Source organism: Schistocerca serialis, chromosome 1, assembly GCF_023864345.2.
Source record: "Schistocerca serialis cubense isolate TAMUIC-IGC-003099 chromosome 1, iqSchSeri2.2, whole genome shotgun sequence".
NCBI lineage: Eukaryota > Metazoa > Arthropoda > Insecta > Orthoptera > Acrididae > Schistocerca > Schistocerca serialis.
Window position 1 is genome coordinate 526425641 of NC_064638.1, and position 20536 is coordinate 526446176.

Below are 20536 nucleotides of genomic sequence, written 5' to 3' on the forward strand. Positions count from 1 at the left end.
AGGATGTATTGCATGGAGAGTTCCCACCTGCGCAATTCAGAAAAGCTGTTATTGATGGGAAGGATCCATATGGCACAGGCTGTGAAGCAGTCATTGAAATGAATGACGTCCTGTTTGGCAGTATATTCAGCAACAGGGTGGTCCACTTGTTTCTTGGCCACAGTTTGTCGGTGGCCATTCATGCAGACATACAGGTTGTTGGTTGTGAGGCTCACATAGAATGCAGCACAGTGGTTGCATCTTAGCTTGTAGATCACATGATTGGTTTCACAGGTAGCCCTGCCTTTGATGGGATAGGTAATGTTCACGACTGGACTGGAGTAGCTAGTGGTGGGAGGATGTATGGAACTGGCCTTGCATCTAGGTTTATTTCAGGGGTTTGAGCTCTGAGGTAAGAGGTTGGGAGCAGGAGTTATGTAAGGATGGAAGGTATATTGTGTAGGTTCGGTGGATGGCGGAATACCACTGTGGAAGGGGTGGGAAGGATAGGATTTCTCATTTCAGGGCACGATGAAAAGTAGTAAAAACCCTGGTGGAGAATGTAGTTCAAGTTGCTCCAGCTCTGCATGGTACTGAGTTATGATGGGAATGCTCCTTTGTGGCTGGTCGGTGGGACTTTGGAGGTGGTGGGAGACTGGATAGATAAGACATGGGAGATTTGTTTTTGTACAAGGTTGGGAGGATAACTACGGTCTGTGAAGGCTTCAGTGAGACCTTCCGTATATTCCAAGAGGGACCGCTCGTCACTGCAGATGCTACGATCACGGGTGGCTAGGCTGTATGGAAGGGACTTCTTGGTATGGAATGGATGGCAGCTGTCAAAGTGGAGGTATTGTTGGTGGTTAGTAGGTTGGCTATGGACAGAGGTACTGTTGTAGCCATCTTTGAGTTGGAGGTCAACATCTAGAAAGGTGGCTTGTTGGGTTGAGTAGGACCAGGTAAAACAAATAGGGGAGAAGTTTTTGAAATTGTAGAGGAATGTGGATAGGGTGTCACCACCATCGATCTAGATTGCAAAGATGTCATCAGTGAATCTGAACCAGGTGAGGGGTTTAGGATTCTGAGATTTTTTGGAATGATTCCTCTAGATGGCCCATGAATAGGTTGGCATAGGAGGGTAGGTCCCGCATAATAGATTAGAGGTGTTGGTCTATGGGAGCAGAAATTCTCTCAGTGGAGGCGCTGTAACCAGACACAATGGGGCATCCTGGGTGGTTAGGTATATGGACTTCAGGAAGCATGTAGAAGGTAGGAGTGCGGAGAGTGGTAGGGTTGAATAAAGAGATGCGACTAAGGATTTGAGTAGCGATTGGAGATCTTGTTGGATTTCTGGAATGGGGTGGCAAGGTGTGTAGGTGGAAGAATCTGACAATTGGTAGGGTTGGTGACGTAAAAGTGTTTCCACTGTAGGGATCAGGAGAAGGAGAGGAGATCTTTAACAAGTCCAGCGTGACTGAATTTGGGAGTGGGGCAGAAGGTGAGAAATATACCGAGGGTCTCACTGAAGCTTTCACAGACCGTAATTATCCTTCCAACTTGGTACAAAAACAAATCTCCCATGACTTATCTTTCCAGTCTCCCACCACCTCCCAAAGCCCCACTGTTTGGCCACAGAGGAGCATTCCCCTCATAATTCAGTACCACCCAGGAATGGAACAACTGAATTACATTCACCGCCAGGGTTTCGACTACCTCTCATTGTGCAGTGGTATTCCACCGTCCACCGAACCTACACAATATACTTGTCCATCCTTACACAGTCCCTACTTCCAACCCCTTATCTAATGGCTCATAACCCTGTTATAGACCTAGATGCAAGACCTGTCCCATACATCCTTCCACCATCACCTACTCCAGTCTGGTCACAAACATCACCTATCTGATCAAAGGAGGGCTACCTGTGAAACCAGTCATATCATCTACATGCTGAGCTGCAATCACTGTGCTGATGATATGTGGACATTACAACCAAGAAGCTGTCTGTCTGCAGGAATGGCCACAGACAAACTGTGGCCAAGATACAAGTAGACCACCCTGTTGCTGAACACGCTGCCAAACATGACAACCTTCATTTCAATGACTGCTTCACAGCCTGTGCCATATGGATCCTTCTCACCAACACCAGCTTTTCTGAACTGCGCAGGTGGGAATTCTCCCTGCAATACATCCTACTTTCCTGTAATCGTCCTGGCCTCAACCTTCATTAGTCACTGCCCCCACCCATCCAGCCTCTTCCCCATTCCCATTCCAGCACTACACAGCCATCTTTCCACCATCATACTCAGTGTTTTTACTTCTCTCTTTTTCTGATGCTTCCCCCTCCCCCCCCCTCCCGCCCCCCTCGTCCCCTCTCTACTGCCCTCCGTCTAACCTGCAGCACTTTACTGTCCATCCCCCCCCCCCCCAATGTACTATCCCTTCCTCTCCCCACCCTAGCCTCCTCCTTACCCCTACTGAGTCGCCACTCCCATCATGCACTGGTGCTGCTGCTCTCACAGTGAGGTTACAGTTGCCTGAGACTGCAGTCCTGCGTGTGAGTTGCATTTGTGTGTGTGTGTGTGTGTGTGTGTGTGTGTGTGTGTGTGTGTCTACATCTATTATTCACGAAGGCCTTACTGGCCGAAAGCTTTATTTATTTGTGACAGTCTTTTTGTTGTGCCCATCTGTGACTCAGCATCTCCATTATATTGTGAGTAGCAACTTTTCATAATAGATTTTAATTGAAGTATCTGGCTAATTAACATATTTCCCGTGGGACCACATTTTCAGAAACAGAAAAATCTGTGTTACCACTTGGTAATATTGATTTTTTTAGGGTTATATCAAGTAAATTTTCCGATCTTACAATTCCTACAAAAACAACACTTTTGATTAGCGGCATTTCCCAAACGTCTAAATTTTGAAATGAGTATTCATTTTAATTGCCACTTCATCATGGATTTATGAATTCTAACAGTGTTAATAAAAGCCATATGAACAGTCCTTCAGAAATAAGACATTGATTTGACCTCAGTTGGCATAAAGAGGAATATATACATCAATGCTTCAACTTCTGTTAGGTGTCAACAAGATAGTGAAAAATTCAGAATTGAAAGAAATGTCAAGAAAGGAGATTTCATATCACCAAAATTATTCTCAACTACTTTGATAAATTGTTTATTTCCTTAAATGGGGAAAAAGAAGAAGGAATTTCTGCTAAGGGAACATACCTGCACCATTATCATTTTGCTGTTGTCATATACAGGGTGTCCTATTTATCTTGACCACCCTAAATAACTGTTTATCCAGATGCAAATTACAAAATGTTGCAAGCAAATGTTCTTTAGTCATCAGGGGGACATCAATCATCATGATTGCCTTCGTTGTAACTTTGTTTTCTACAAAGGTATGAACAGTGCTATGACTTTTTTAAATAGCACTCTGTATTTTTTATTTGGTAATTCATTTCCTCTCCTAAATACCTATTCAAAAATGTATCACAGTGTACCATTCACTGAAACACAACATTATTAATTACATAACTTTGAGCCCGGGGTCACAAACTTGTCTAGTTGCTGAAGTTGTCAGAAAACAAATGAACCTAGTAAAAACATAACACAAAGTTGACTTTGAGTCTCCTGTACCATTGCCCAGGAGTAAAACATTCAAAGGTGCTCAAAGTGGTGACCCTGGACACCAATACACTTGTGCACTCGTTGAATGAAAGAATTATTTACTGCTTCCAGTGCTGCCTGCTGAAGAGAATTACAAGCAAGCACAATACATTCCTGCATGCCCTCTGGAGTTGTTGAAATATCGCGATAGACAGCGCCTTTAATGCATCCCCAAAGAAAAAAGTTCAGAGGATTTAAATCAGGAGACCTAGCAGGCCAAGTAACTGTTCCTCCTCAACCAATCCATCTGGCAGGATACCTTCAGTTCAGAACATGACATGCTTGCAGGGTGTTATGCGCTGGACATCCATCATGTTGATGCCACATAAGCATTCTGGTTCTTAATGGCGCTTCGTCCAAAAGAAGAGGAAGAATTCGTCTGAGGAAGTTGACACACGCCGTGCCGTTTAGACTACCAATTGATGAAATATGGGCCATTAATTGTAGTACCAAGCATGCCACACCAGATGTTAACTCTCCATAGATGCCTATGTTCCACCTGTCTAAGCCATTCATCGGTAAATAGAACACTGAAGAAGAAGTTCGGGTTGGCGAGGATTTGCTGCTGTGCCCACTGTCAGCACTGTACACGATTCTGGAAATCATTCTCATGCAATTCTTCATGTACGTGTACATGGTAAGGATGGAACCGGTGATGTGTAAGAATACGATGCACACAGGTTTTGGGAATACCAATCTCATGTTCAAGCTGTCATTTGCTCACATGTGGATTCATAGAAACAGAAGCAAGAACAGCAACTTTGGCATCTTTGTCTGTGTGAGTGCTACGACGATTGCGATGTCGTGGGTTGAAACTTCCCGTTTCCTGCAGCATCCCAACAAGACGAGAAAACATCCATTAGGAAGGTGGGTTCTTGTCAGGATGTCACTGTCTGTACACTTCCGCTGCCTGCGTAGCATTTTGGTTACCTTCAACAACAACAATAAGAGAAACGTTATGTCGATGCAGTTTGTAGGAAGGACAGCCTTTACTGTATGCCTAATTTACACAACAGTATTTAAAAGGACTAAACTACTGTACTAAATGTACCCATACAAAAGAAAACAGTATTGCAGTTATTGTTCAGCTAACTTACATTCCCCATAGATTAGTAGCATTTCTATCTTCTCTTCGTTGGCATACATTCTACTCACACAACTCTTCAACTCATGATGGTTGACAGAATGATGGGTGTACATTCTACTTATGTGTACAGAATAAGATTTTCACTCTGCAGCGGAGTGTTCGCTGATATGAAACTTCCTGGCAGATTAAAACTGTGTGCCGGACCGAGACACAAACTCGGGACCTTTGCCTTTCGCGGGCAAGTGCTCTACCAACTGAGCTACCCAAGCTCGATTCACAACCCATCCTCACAGCTTCAGTTCTACCAGTACCTCGTCTTCTACTTTCCAAACTTCATAGAGGCTCTTCTGTGAACCTGTGAAGTTTGGAAAGTAGGAGCCAAGGTACAGGCAAAATTGAAGCTGTGAGGACGGGTCGTGAGTCATGCTTGAGTATATCAGTTGGTAGAGCACTTGCCCATGAAAGGCAAAGGTCCCGAGTTTGAGTCTTGGTCCGGCGCACAGTTTTAATCTGCAGGAAGTTTCATACTTATGTGTACATTTGTCCTCTGTCAACGTCAGCACATGGATGTGTTCCATTACTCTGAGTACCTGCACTAAGCACTGGGAGAGTCAACATCAATGTTGTGTTATATATTTAATAATGTTGTGTTTCAGTGAATGGTACACTGTGATACATTTTTGAATAGGTCTTTAGGAGAGAAAATGAATTACTGAATAAAAAATACAGGGTGCCATTTAAAAGAGTCATACCGCTGTTCATGTCTTTGTAGAAAACAAAGCTGCAACAAAGGCAATCATGCTCATTGATGTCGCCCTGACGGCTAAAGAGCATTTGCTTGAAACATTTTGTAATTTGCATCTGGACAAACAGTTATTTAGGGTGGTCAAGATAAATGGGACACCCTGTATAGCTAGCCTATAGTGCAATTTAACTTCAACAATCAATGGAGGAAATTAATAGAGCAAGTATGGTTGTTGGATTGGAGTCAATTGTAATGTATAAACAAAACATGGAAGGGATTTACAATGAAGCCATAAAAACAGTTGATGAATTTTTGTATTTATGAAAGGTGAAGGTGACAGTGGCTAGATGAACAATAAAATACATAAATGGAATAGTAAAAAGTTCCTGGAGTGCTTCTGGTAAGCTACATAGAGTTTTCAAAATTAAGACCCCAGTATAGCTGAAAAATAATGATAAGAATCAGTGTGTATTACCAAAGAGACATGGACTTTCAGTATGATAAGCGTTACAAAACAGAGAGAGTCTGTGACATTCGTCTGCTGTATTTCTTCATTGATAGTCTTTGTTATCAATGCAATGCGCTGTTATACTGGCTGAAAAATGGGGGTGCAAGTTCAACACTGACTACTGTAAATAATGTAGCCGACAGTTTTGCGCAGTTGCGTTTCACAGTTCTTTACTTCACTGTTCACAACCCCCCAATATTACACAGTTGATATGGTCAGTTCACTATTGGTTAACTTTTGATAAGCCTCATTAATAGTTTGCAGGCAATATACTGCTACAATAGTTTACTGTTGAACATCTATTAGCAGTAAAAACCTAACCACACAGTTCTTGCAGAATAATACGCTATGTGTGACGCCATTGAACAGTCACTGCCATTATTTTAACAGACGGTGTACTTGCGTTACACTTATTTCACGGTTAAGTTGATGCATTGTTGTTGATCTAACCAATACAGGTTTCTTTTCTTAAAACTCTCCCATGGGCTGACTGACTCAAGACCAAAAATTGGGCCTTTATATATCCTCACAATAATAGGTACTGAAACTACACAATGTTTGATGTTCAATTTACAGAAATTACAATTAAAGCATAATTCATTCAGCTAATTGAATACATTGAAAAATGCCTTCTTTATAACAGTTTCTTCTACTGCAAAGGCTATGCTGAATTATTTGTTTAAATAATGAAATTAACTGATATAGTTATACAAACAATACTTTTGACAAACCTGGTAATTACTTCGGAATTAAATAAGGGCTGGCTTTGCTAATACATTTCCGAATGGAGTCAAATAAATACTTTAAGAATCCTTGTAGTTATTCTTCCAGATGTTTATAAATAGTACACAATTAATATTAGTTTATAAGTCAACAATAGAATCTAAGTCATGGAACAGTTACTGATTTCTCCCTATAACAAAAGATATTAATTAGGAATGGTCAAAATAAATCAGGAAATTGATGACACAAAACTAAGCACAAAATTAGATCTGGTACTGTATTGTTTAAGACTGAGAGCCAACCTTTCTCTTTTATGAAAATGCAGATTATACTCATGTATGTTAATAGTAATTAGGCAAAAATGAAAATAAAATGAATTTAAGGAGGCAAATGGCAAAACAAGAGAGGAAGTAAAGAGATCCCAGCTTGCTTCATCTTAAGTCTCAGCCAACAATGAAAGGCATCTTGTTGAGAATTACTAAGACTGAGTCAGAACAAGCAAATTGTTCAAGAAACAGACGGGATTGGAAGACATAATTATGATGTTAATGAAAATGAAATGGAAGTTGACAGGACATAATGCCTGATGAATGGCTGGCATATGAACCAAAAAAATTCTTTTCTCTATTTCAAGCCATAAGAAAAAAAATGTATATGAAGACCCAATGGAAGATTGACAGACGGTATCAGAAAACATGTATTGGTTACACATATAGGTTTGTCTAAAGAGCAAAATCCATGGGAAAGCCTGGAGGAGGCCTTAATTCAGTAGTGGACGCCAAATGACTCATGGTGATGACAGTTGTGGATTTCAGCATCCTTCTTATTGTTATAGGCTGTACGATTAAACTTGTTTATGGTTGTGCTGCAAACAAAATGTTCAGCACTGTAGTTGTCACAAAGCTGCATTTCTTCTTTCCAAGACTGTTAAATTGAACTGTTTGAATCATAATATTCTGTGTGGGTTCATTAGCACTGAAAAATATTCCTCCATAAGAAAATGAGTCTACATTACTTCAGATCATTTGTTTGTAAAAAAAATTATTCTTACTATCTGGGAAGGTTTCTCAGTCGACAAATTTCTGATGAGATTGTTAGCTGTAGAAATCCGTTAATAACTGTAATTTTTGATGTGCAGAGCTGCTGTTATTATTATTATTATTATTATTACTATTACTGCTAGTGTGTACACTTCAGGGGGAGGGAGGGGGAGCTGGAGGAGGCTGGCATGAAAAACCTTTTAACCGAGTGTCATTAGTTGACTTCATAACAACATAGATAGCCAATCATGAGAGTGTAATGTCATTATAACGATATTTTTGTTAGAAGCAACATCAGTTTCAGTATAATATTATGAGCTGCTGGATTTCTTATTTCAGAAGAGACACAAAGAGTTTTACGACTGAGCTTGGATGAATTTTCATTGCCCAAATTTTACCTCCTGTTTGGTATCAGCAAAGTTAAATCAGCTGCAGTTACAGCATTTCGTTCCAGCTACAGGCATCCAAATGACAGATGGTAAGTATGTTAAATTAAGTCAATGCACCTAGTCACACTAGATTCTTTTTGTCTCATTAGCTTTAAATGGAATCTACTCTGCCTGTATGACAATGAATAAAAATTACATTTTCTAGGTATGGCGGTGAACGTTGTTTTTCTGGAGCACCACAGGACCGTGAACGTTTATCTCTCACTTCATTGGAAACTATTACAGATGCTCTGCTAGAAATTATGGAGGTAAAGCCAAACTGCTACATATAACATAGGTTCTTTATAAAGATGCTCCCTTTGTCATTCTTCTGTGTAATAAGCATTAAATCTGTTACACAAGCAGATAAATTAACTGCCAACCTAAAGAAAATTAGCAAACTACATTTGTAGGTATAAACAGCCTAAAATTATACAAACTGTAATATTGTTTTACAAAAGCAGATGCATTGTCATAGATATTAATTTACACATGTCAGCTTAAGAAAACAGATGTTATTGTTACATGTCTACAGACTTTGCATAACAGCTCTGAGCTCAATTTCTTCAATAGAACTGACCCTGATCACATATTTGTAAATTCATAGCGAGTAATATTTTGAATTATTTGGTTGTTTGTATGAACTTATAATTAGTATGCATTTTACAAATACAGATAGAGCATACCAGTTGGTGCCCATAACTTTTCTTTCTTCCAGTCACTGTAGCCTTTCCTCAGAAAATGAAAACAATGATGGAGCTGGTACACATGTACTGTTCTGTTTGAGCTGAGTGACTATTGAAAAGTGGGGTATAATGTTTCATCTACTGTTAAATGCACTAAACAGCTGGAATTAATTTGGTTAATTAGTAGGCTTAAAATTAAGAAAGAAAACTAATTAAAGTATTCAGTTTTCAGAACAGTGAGCTAAATCTCGATGATGTTAGGCTAGCAGTGAGAAAGTGTAAAAAGGGGAAAGGAAAGTTGTTAAAAGATAGGTATCATCACTAGTTTCTTTATTCCTTATTGGTTGAAGACTTGTTTCACGTCTCATCGTATATGACTATGGTGTATTGCCTGTTGACTTTGTCTCGGGATCTACAACCAACATTTCTTTGTCAATTTTCCTGACATTTTGCCACCACAAATGGCTGATATTTTCAGAGGTTCACCTTCCATTTCTGGTGACAAAATGGAGTTGAGCCCACAACCAGAGGGTATATATACCTCTCACACGAAAGTTCGAGGGCTTTTCCATAGTCGTTGCCACTGTTGTTCTCCTCTTGCTTCCTGCAAAAGTTATTTGCTGCGGCACAGGAATCCAGGACCAATTTACATTGAAGCTTTCTTCTTCCTTGTTGGACAGGACAGAGCCAAAGCAAAGCAAAGCAGAAAAAAAAGCCTTAAGGTAAATGGATCCTGGATTTCTGTACTGCAGCAGATGACTGTTGCAGGTAGTGATGGGAGATCCACACATCAGGAAAATCATTAAACAATGTCAACTGAAGATCCAGAGACAAAAGCCAACAGGCAATAAATCAACAGGTGGCCAGGAAAGCCTCAACAAAAATGGAAATGAGCATGTGGCATCATTGGCCGGGAGGTCTCATTCGGAGAAGTTCAGCCACCAAGTGCAAGTCTTATTTCATTCAGCACCACATTGGGCGGCTTGCGCGCCAGTGATGAGGATGAAAAGATGATGAGGACAACACAACACCCAGTCCCCGAGCAAAGAAAATCTCCAACCCAGCTAAGCAGGCGGACAGCCTCAGCAATTTTATGTATAACCAAGTTTATCCAACAACGATGTAGGAAAAGATAGATTGCTGCTTACTGTAAAGAAGACATGTTAAGTTTGCAGACAGGCACAATAAAAAGACACTCACACAAACTTTTCGGCCATGGCCTTCACCAGCAAAAGAGAAACATGCACTATTCATACACACAAACAAATGCACCTCGTGCATACATTACTGCCACCTCTGGTAGCTCTAGCCCAAGCACGCCTGCTTATGTGTATGAATGGTGTGTGATTCTCTTTTGCTGATAGAGGTTGTGCCTGAAAGCTTTGTGCAAGTGTCTTTTAATTGTGTATGTCTGCAACCTAATGTGTCTCCTTATGGTAAGCAGCAATCTTATCTTTTCCTACAGTGCTGAAACCTAAAGTTTCCATTGTTTTATGTTTATCCAAGTTTTCCTTATCTGTTTCTAGATAGCATCTATCCATCTGCTGTTACATCGTCTTCATTTTCATTTCTTATTATGAAAAACTCAGAAAAGAATTTCCTTGGACCACCTTCCACCAGCCTACCTCCATTTCAATAATGTCATGAACTCCAATTTTTTCATCATACTTATTTGTTTGCCTTCCTATTCACTATCGTTATTCCCAACATAATCATTTCCACTGGAAACTCTTCATTTTAGGTAGGGCTATAGACATTAGGTGGTGCGGGTTAGACTTGAAGGGGTCAGCAGAAGAAAGTGCTAACCCTCAATTTAATTAAGATATCTGCTCACATCATCTATTGTGTTTTTGAATACACCACATGGCGATACTAAGTTTTTCCAAACATGTCACTAGAAAGAGTTGTCTACTACATAATTTGTTTCATCTTATTGAATTTTTGTTCTTGTCTTTGAATGCAATGAAATATATAACATGCAACAGTTCAAAATATGCTCTTGTGGGTTATCTCTTTCTTCCACTGACCACTTCAATTGTCAGTGTGCACATGGACAGAAGTACTGGAAATTTATTTCTGCACATTGCATTTTATTTCTTCAATGTCGATCGACTTGTTGTTTATAGTTGTTGTAATTCCAGGCTGTATTAACTGCTTCCATTACATCATTGCTATTCATCACCATTTTCCTTCAGCTTACTGGTTTCAGTTTAGTTGATCTTACCAAAGTGAATGTTTGAACACATTCTCACATAAAATGTGTTGACTTCGTCCATTCTTTGTCGAAGTTCTTAAGCAGGGGCGTGGATGGGGAGGAGCAAGTGTTTCAGATAATCCTTTGCTGCATACTTCTCCTTCGTTGTTTAGTTATTGAAAATGGTTTCTAAGGGAACAAGTAAGTACGAGGGCAGTTCAATAAGTAATGCAACACATTTTTTTTCTGAAACAGGGGTTGTTTTATTCATCATTGAAATACACCAGTTTATTCCCCAATCTTTTAGCTACACAACACTATTTTTCAACGTAATCTCCATTCAATGCTACGGCCTTACGCCACCTTGAAATGAGGGCCTGTATGCCTGCACAGTACCATTCCACTGGTCGATGTCGGAGCCAACGTCGTACTGCATCAATAACTTCTTCATCACCCGCGTAGTGCCTCCCACGGATTGCGTCCTTCATTGGGCCAAACATATGGATATCCGACGGTGCGAGATCGGGGCTGTAGGGTGCATGAGGAAGAACAGTCCACTGAAGTTTTGTGAGCTCCTCTCGGGTGCGAAGACTTGTGAGAGGTCTTGCGTTGTCATGAAGAAGGAGAAGTTCGTTCAGATTTTTGTGCCTACGAACACGCTGAAGTCGTTTCTTCAATTTCTGAAGAGTAGCACAATACACTTCAGAGTTGATCGTTTGACCATGGGGAAGGACATCGAACAGAATAACCCCTTCAGCGTCCCAGAAGACTGTACCCATGACTTTACCGGCTGAGGGTATGGCTTTAAACTTTTTCTTGGTAGGGGAGTGGGTGTGGCGCCACTCCATTGATTGCCGTTTTGTTTCAGGTTCGAAGTGATGAACCCATGTTTCATCGCCTGTAACAATCTTTGACAAGAAATTGTCACCCTCAGCCACATGACGAGCAAGCAATTCCGCACAGATGGTTCTCCTTTGCTCTTTATGGTGTTCGGTTAGACAACGAGGGACCCAGCGGGAACAAACCTTTGAATATCCCAACTGGTGAACAATTGTGACAGCACTACCAACAGAGATGTCAAGCTGAGCACTGAGTTGCTTGATGGTGATCCGTCGATCATCTCGAACGAGTGTGTTCGCACGCTCCGCCATTGCAGGAGTCACAGCTGTGCACGGCCGGCCCGCAGGCGGGAGATCAGACAGTCTTGCTTGACCTTGCGGCGATGATGACACACGCTTTGCCCAACGACTCACTGTGCTTTTGTCCACTGGCAGATCACCGTAGACATTCTGCAAGCGCCTGTGAATATCTGAGATGCCCTGGTTTTCCGCCAAAAGAAACTCGATCACTGCCGGTTGTTTGCAACGCACATCCGTTACAGACGCCATTTTAACAGCTCCGTACAGCGCTGCCACCTGTCGGAAGTCAATGAAACTATACGAGACGAAGCGGGAATGTTTGAAAATATTCCACAAGAAATTTCCAGTTTTTTCAACCAAAATTGGCCGAGAAAAAAAATGTGTTGCATTACTTATGGAACTGCCCTCGTATTTCAGTGAAATGGGATCAGCTGACCCAGCTACTTTTCCTATTTAATTTTCTCACTCCCTTCATGTAGTCTCAATGAAACTGTGATCTTATTGCAGATTTTGCTTAATAAATTAACATGTAGAATGTACACCTTACTTCTCATATGCTGCAACACAAGAATTCGTCAAAATGGGATGTAAAGCTTTCTCAAAATCTTTGAGAAACTGCAGCACAAAGAATAGAAAATGAAGAAATGGCAAGGTAGTAACTAGAAAAATCTGTGTTAATGCAATTGTTTTAACAGAATTATTTGAATTTTCCAAAAAATTCATTATAGTATCGATTTTCAGGTGATTTAGTTGGTACATCAACCCAAGACAAATCACCACATGCCATCAGTTAATTAGATGATGTTAGAACAAACAACCCACTTCCATAGCTGAGGTCACCAATTCACACCTGTGCAGTGGTGCTTCATTTGGAGGTGAGCCAGTTCGAATCCTGGCAGTGGATGAAATTTTCACTGCCAGGATTTGGCTGGTATGGGGAGGAGAGAGGTGGTGGCATAAAGTTCCTGATTATGTTTTTGTGCCAGCGTCCTGAGATTAAAATCCAAACCTTTCCATGGTGTTTCACGAAGTGAGGGCATGTGACACTCTTGATGGTGATATGTATAGAGATATTAAGCTCAGTGGTCCCCTTGGTGCTATTTGAGAGGAATAGGCTATATGTGAGCACTCGTTTTCACCCTCTCCCTTTTTTCATCATCAGCATCATGGAATATGAACATAACACGGCACTGTTCACATTACGCGCACCTATACTCCACAAATAAACATGCAACAGAAAATGCACCTATGTGAATGGAGAAAGGCCTGTGTGTGCAGAGGAGGAACGCACTTTCTGCTCAGCAGCTGAACCCTCCCTTTGGAATATCCAGCCAGCAGTTCCATTTGGCATTTAATTCTAATCTTCCAAGTAGAATAAACAGGTCCAGGGATCTTGACTGTATTCTTTCCAGGTGCAGCAATAAATTCACAAATTTTTGCCATTATCAGTTCCATTTTTACTGATAAATTCATATCTGTTCTTTGACATTACAATGTAGCACAAAACACAACAATTATTGGCTCAATACTGTGCTTCTTTGACTAATATGAACAACTGAACTGCCCTAGCTCTTTTTTGCCTGGCACTGGCCTTGATATAAAAGTGGCAATCCACAATGAAAAATACATTGTTATTCTGGTACATTAGTAATATTATAATGGTCCTAAAACTTAAGTATAACAGTAAGTTTGAAAGAAGAAAGAAAATGCTTGATACAGTTTGATTTTTTACATACTTAGATTTTTTTATAAAATAGTTTGTATAAAATGAACATTAAACAGTTTGTTCTAATAAAGCTAATTTTCTACTTAATTACATAATTGATTCAATTACTAACATTTACACATGTTCAAGAATTACATTTTTCTTTAGACCAGCAAGTTACTTTGTACTTTAAGTTATACGTTACTAAACAGTCTTGATGTTTCTACGTCGACTGTCTGGAACTTTCAAATATGAAAAACAACTGTATTTCATGATTAATGCACAAATGATCTGTGAATACTGTAATATTGAATAACAAATGTTAAGTGCAGTCGTGTAATGTGATACTTGATACAGTGTATTAAGTAATACATTAAAAGTTGTGTATCACGTTTCGGCAGGGTGGATTTTTTCGTTCTTGTTACTCGATAGTACAGTCTCTCATTAATTGTCCACCTACCTCAGTATGGCTTACGACATCCCTTCACTCTGCAGTAGTAGATACTCACTAGGCCGTGTAAAGCAGCGTTGATGAAACTATGACCTAATACCTACCACACAAAGGCCGCGTAACTCAAGTTGCGAATCGGTTCCCGTAAGTTCATTTTAACAAATTTCGGGTGTTGCATAAATACAGTGTACCTGCAATAAGCCTTCAGAAATTTTAGTAAACTGGTTTTTATTCTTGAGGGAGCACATAAATTTGCTAGCAAGTCTGAATTTACTATTTTTAACTGCTCTACTGTTCCCATCTCATAGTGCATAGATAATGTTCCCACACAAAAAAAGCAGCAAGAATATCTATCCGTCCGACCTGATTAATGTTCGATCTGACAGTTACTGACCCACTACTATAGCGAGTTGAAACTTCAGTCATATCAGTGGCCTTCAAAGTTAGAAGTGCTTGCCCAAGTATTCCATAAAGTATATGGAATATGCCATGCGGAATTTCACTAAGACCGAAGTATCACATGCTCATAACACATCAATTAATCAGATTGTCCTCAAAATGTTTGTAACTTAAACTGCCTGAGTCACGACACTTTTAACGGCAATGAACTCAACAGATCTTCATTTTACAAGTTATTTTCTCGGCAACATTTAGTATAATGTTACACATATGAAGGTTGGCGAGTGACTTTCTTGATGCCACCCCACTCTATGCCTATCTAACTTTCTACACGCAGGAACATCTTAATTCTGATTGGTTAATGGTTTGAATGACCAATCAGAATGATCCTTCTTGATTATTCTCGCGGCAAAACTTGCCTGAGGCAATCACTAGTCAGAAAATCATTTACATCATTCCAATGCCAGTTTCTAATATAATATTTAATAAAATAGACCAAAATACAATATAAACTTTAAGTTAATTTAGAAACTTACTCCGCTTTCAACTTCTATTCTGGCTGCTCTCTTACAAAAGCAGGCACACATAGACATACATCATCAGCTTTATGGTTACAACACTATTTTCCCATGGTTCATTTTCATAAGTTTTTACATAAAATAGTATTAAATTTTTTCGTATGTCCCACACCTTGATGGAGAAACTTTGACATTTGAGAAGGTACAAAAACTATCTTGAAAATTAATAAGTAATTCTCTGCAAATGGACTGTCACTGATCTTTGATAAAACACAATACATACACTTTCATACTGCATAATACCTGGTCGCACCATTAGAAATAATGCATGAGGATAAACCAATAAATCAAATAATTCTTAGCAGTTTATGTTGATAAGAACAGAACTGAAAGTGACATGTTACAGTCCTTAATTTTTGTATTACCAGTGATAGCAGATTTTGGAGATGAATATGTTAAAAAGCTGTCTTAATTTTCCTGTTTTCACATAGTGACATCTTATGGCATGGGGTAACTCGTCACTGAGGAAGAGAAACAGTGTTTGGTTCACAGAAGCATGTGATAAGGACAGTATGTCATGACAGTTCGTTAATCAGTTGGGCATACTAACAACAGCATTGCAATACATATGCATCCTTATGTAGTTTGTTGTGAACAGCCAACCACTGTTCAAAGATAACAACAACATTCATAAATGGCAATATTATGAAAACAATAGTTTGTTACTCCCCATATATTGGAGATGTTGAATCACATATATATGCAACAAAAAGACTGTAGAACAAGTAAGCTTTCGATCAGAAAGGCCTTCTTCAGAATAAGACAACTCACACACACACATACTCACACTCACACAAACACAGTCTCTGGCTATCTAATTCCGATGAAGGCCTTTTTGGCCAAAAGCTTGCTAGTTTGACACTCTTTTTGTTGCACACATCTGCGATTCAACATCTCCGGTATATGGCGAGTACCAATCTATCCTTTTCATTATTCCATCCTGGATATTCCATTGTTTGAACATTCATAAATGTAAGACAAGGAAGAGAAATTATTTCCTATATCCTTGACTCATTGTCAGCCTTAGTGGCACAGATAGGAGTGAGATTATCAGTCATAAAAATCTTTGACCACTTAGCCATTGATGTAAAGAATTTAATAGATATTAAAAATAATTTCAAACACAAACAAATCATATCTATTTGAAAACTAATGCTTCTCCATAGAAGAATTTCTTAAATTGCAATAATATGGTTTGTGTGTGTATATGTGTGTGTGCGTGTGTGTGTGTGTGTGTGTGTGTGTGTGTGTGTGTGTGTGAGAGAGAGAGAGAGAGAGAGAGAGTAAATTACTTTAACTATTTGGAAAAAAGACAACACTCTGGCATAATTTTCACTTATAAAGTGTACTATAATTGCAAAATTGGCTCTCTCCACATTATTGTGAATAGTCGCAGATATGATCAATGGAACATGCAAGTAACTAAACAAAGCTACATTAAACTTCCTGTTTTAATACAACTTTTTTCATTACTGTACTTGTCAACAATCACTGTGGCAGTTACTTAAACATTTGTTTGACCTCAATCCTGGAAGTATGCATGAAATTATTTTTACTGTCAGTGCAAAAAGTTTTCTGTGCTGAGATGTAATCTGCTTAAACACATAGCAAATCAACATATTTTCTCAAAGAGAAACTCCATGATAATGATCTCCTTGAGGGAAATTGATTAGAAATGGCTGAGTAATGAACAGTATGTATACTGCTTCAGTGACATAAATAATGTAACGTATTTTTTCCACTGTCCATGCAGGCTTGCATGCGGGACATACCTGATTGTGACTGGTTACAGTGTTGGACACAACTGGCCAAAAGTTTTGCTTTCTCTTATAATCCTGCATTACAACCAAGAGCCTTGATAGTATTTGGATGTATAAGTGAGTGTTATTATCTTAGTCCCAATCTTTAGCATATTAGAAGTATACTGTACTGTAATTTTAATATGTCTTTTCTTGCTTTGAGAAAATGAAGATTATTTACTTTCACAATTGCTTAAGGTAAACTAAATTTTTGGAATATTTAATGTATAATATTGTATGCAATAGTGATCTCATTGTGAGATGTTTTGTTATAGGTTCTGCTTTGCTTTTGTGAATGTTGCTTTTGTAATTTTAAAGCTTTTATTCCTCTTCATTGGTGTTACATCACGCATTTTGAAATCTATGTCAACTTACCAGTGTTCAAATTTGATTGTTACATGTTTTCAAGCACAATGAAAATGTGGCACACACAAAGTATGTCAGCTTTGAGGGCAGCAGATTTATCTGTGAGCATCATTGAAAAATATTGTATTTGAAGCTGCAGATTGTCCAACTTGAGATAATTTGATGGATGGTTCAGTAGGATGTATGAAGTACATAATATGTGAGCTATTACAGCGTTTCAGAGCATAGGCATCTTTTCCAGAGAAAAGAAACATCAAATGGTTTTAGTGAGACAAATGATAATTATGAGGTCTGAAATCATGTTTGAAACAAACAAGACCAAAACACTGATAGGGCATCTGGGGGAAATCAATGTCCTGCAAAAGCTGACACTAGAAAACTTGCAGTAAACTGTCATAATTGAAGTGCAAAATGTAATAGATGTTATGGATCCAACATGAACAACTGTGCCCTTGAAGAGCACAAGATTGTAATGGAACATGAAGCCAGAAATACCTTCAGTTATAGTGCTGCAACTTGTAGCCATGTTATGCTCATTCCTTTCCTTGAAACTGTCTTCATTCCAGGGTTTAATATTTTTCATGTCGCATCATAATGCAACATTGATCTTTCTGAATGATGCATTTTCTCTGTGAAAATGTATTCCAAATTCTCACAAGTTTGTAAAAGTATTGGAGATTTGTATTAACTTAATACTGATCATGCCTATATGGGGCTGATTTGTTTATGACAATTTTAAATTTGTTTATATTTCATAACAGTTGATAAATTTTGTAAATTTGTGGTAAGATCTTATGGGACCAAACTGCTTGGGTCATTGGTCCCTAAGCTGATACACTACTTAATCTAGCTTAAACTAACTTAAGCTATGGACAACAGACACACCCATGCTGCGCGGACCGTGACAAGACGCCTCAGACCGCGCGGCTACCCCGCGCGATGTGGATAGTTAATTACATACTCAGTGTCTAAATTAGATTTTACACACTCTATTATTTTAATATTTAATTTAATTTTTCTCATCTCAAATTATCATGTTTATTTTACAGAGGGTTTTCATACCACTATATTGATTGTTAAGTTCTTTCATTTCAAGTTGTATGAACAGGATGATAATCTTTGATTAGATTTATACCAGTAATCCACCAATTCCTTAAAGAGTCAAACTCCCATGAATAAAACAGCTTCATACTTTACAACTGAGTACATTTGTTCAGTATTTGACATCAAGCTTAGAAAATTCCTGAAATTTTTTAAAAGTTTGTTGGAAGTCTTATTATCACACACTGGATGAGTATAGTCTGGGTAATTTACGCTCCCTTTTAAGTGAAAGCTAGTTTTTCACACATCTCAGTGTTTACCACATTTCTAGTGAATATGTGAATATGTCATACAATGGTATAATTTTGCAGAAAATGTTGTGCTTCATACTGAAGTTTTACTGCATGAACAGTGAACAAATAGTAAGCTAAACTTTTCTCCTCGCGTCATTTTGTGGGGGTGGGGGCTGTTAGTGAGAAAAAGGTTCTTAAAGGCATGAAATTATGTGGAAAGTTTGTTGGAAGTTGCTATTTGCTGTCATTCTCAAATGCTGGATGAATAAGTCTGAGTATATGTTCACTGTGAGTTACACTGCCTAAATAAGTATGCACAGTTTTTAAAGGAAGTTCTTGTCTTACTGTGTTAAACCTTTTAACATAAGATTGTTCTGTTGTTGTTGTTGTTGTTGTTGTGGTCTTCAGTCCAGAGACTGGTTTGATGCAGCTATCCATGCTACTCTATCCTGTGCTAGCTTCTCCATCTCCCAGTACCTACTGCAACCTACATCCTTCTGAATCTGCTTAGTGTATTCAACTCTTGGTCGCCCTCTATGACTGTTACCCTCCATGCTGCCCTCCAATACAACATTTGTGATCCCTTGATGCCTCAGAACATGTCCTACCAACCGATCCCTTCTTCTAGTCAAGGTGTGCAACAAATTTCTCTTCTCCCTATATCTATTCAATACCTCCTCATAGTTATGTGATCTACCCTTCTAATCTTCAACATTTTTCTGTAGCACCACATTTAAAAAGCTTCTATTCTCTTCTTGTCCACATTTCACTTCCATGCATGGCCACACTCCATACAAATACTTTCAGTAACAACTTCCTGACACTTAAATCTATACTTGATTTTAACAAATTTCTCTTCTTCAGAAATGCTTCCCTTGCCATTGCCAGTCTACATTTTATATCCTCTACTTCGACCATCATCAGTTATTTTGCTCCCCAAATAGCAAAACTCATTTACTACTTTAAGCATCTCATTTCCTAATCTAATACCCTCAGCATCACCCGATTTAATTCGACTACATTCCATTATTCTCATTTTGCTTTTGTTGATGTTCATCTTACATCCCCCTTTCAAGAAACTGTCCGTTCTGTTCAGCTGCTCTTCCAGGTCCTTTGCTGTCTCTGACAGAATTACAATGTCATCGGCGAACCTCAAAGTTTTTATTTCTTCTCCATGGATTTTAATTCCTACTCCGAATTTTTCTTTTGTTTCCTTTACTGCTTGTTCAGTATACAGATTGAATAACATCGGGGAGAGGCTACAACCCTGTCTCACTCCCTTCCCAACCACTGCTTCCCTTTCATGCCCCTCGGCTCTTATAGCTGCCATCTGGTTTCTGTACAAATTGTAAATAGCCTTTCCCTCCCTGTGTTTTACCCCTGCCACCTTCAGAACTTTAAAGAGAGGTTTCCAGTCAACATTGTCAAAAGCTTTCTCTAAGTCTACAAATGCTAGAAACACAGGTTTGCCTTTCCTTAATCTATTTTCTAAGATAAGTATTTCACCCATGACCATCACATTGCTTGCTTACCTTAATTAATCCATCTGTCAATTCATTGAAGTTTGGATGATTCAGGTGTCCTCTTTGAGGAGAACACATCACAAGAACACAAAATTTGTTGCCATTCATAGTATTTCACATGACTGTTTTAACTCACTTTAGCGTAGAGAAGTAACATCCTGCCTCTTCAGTCATCTCT

The 20536-nt window shown here is 38.9% G+C and overlaps 1 protein-coding gene across 1 annotated transcript in view; it reads left to right on the plus strand.

The window, feature by feature from the left end:
- LOC126474727 (neurofibromin) overlaps positions 1 to 20536 on the plus strand; it is a 457914-nt gene that overhangs the window by 272898 nt on the left and 164480 nt on the right. Inside the window, exons 39-41 of the mRNA XM_050102210.1 lie at positions 8096 to 8234; positions 8351 to 8453; positions 17090 to 17213. Coding sequence (XP_049958167.1) covers positions 8096 to 8234; positions 8351 to 8453; positions 17090 to 17213 — 366 coding nt within the window. The remainder of the gene's footprint in view (positions 1 to 8095; positions 8235 to 8350; positions 8454 to 17089; positions 17214 to 20536) is intronic.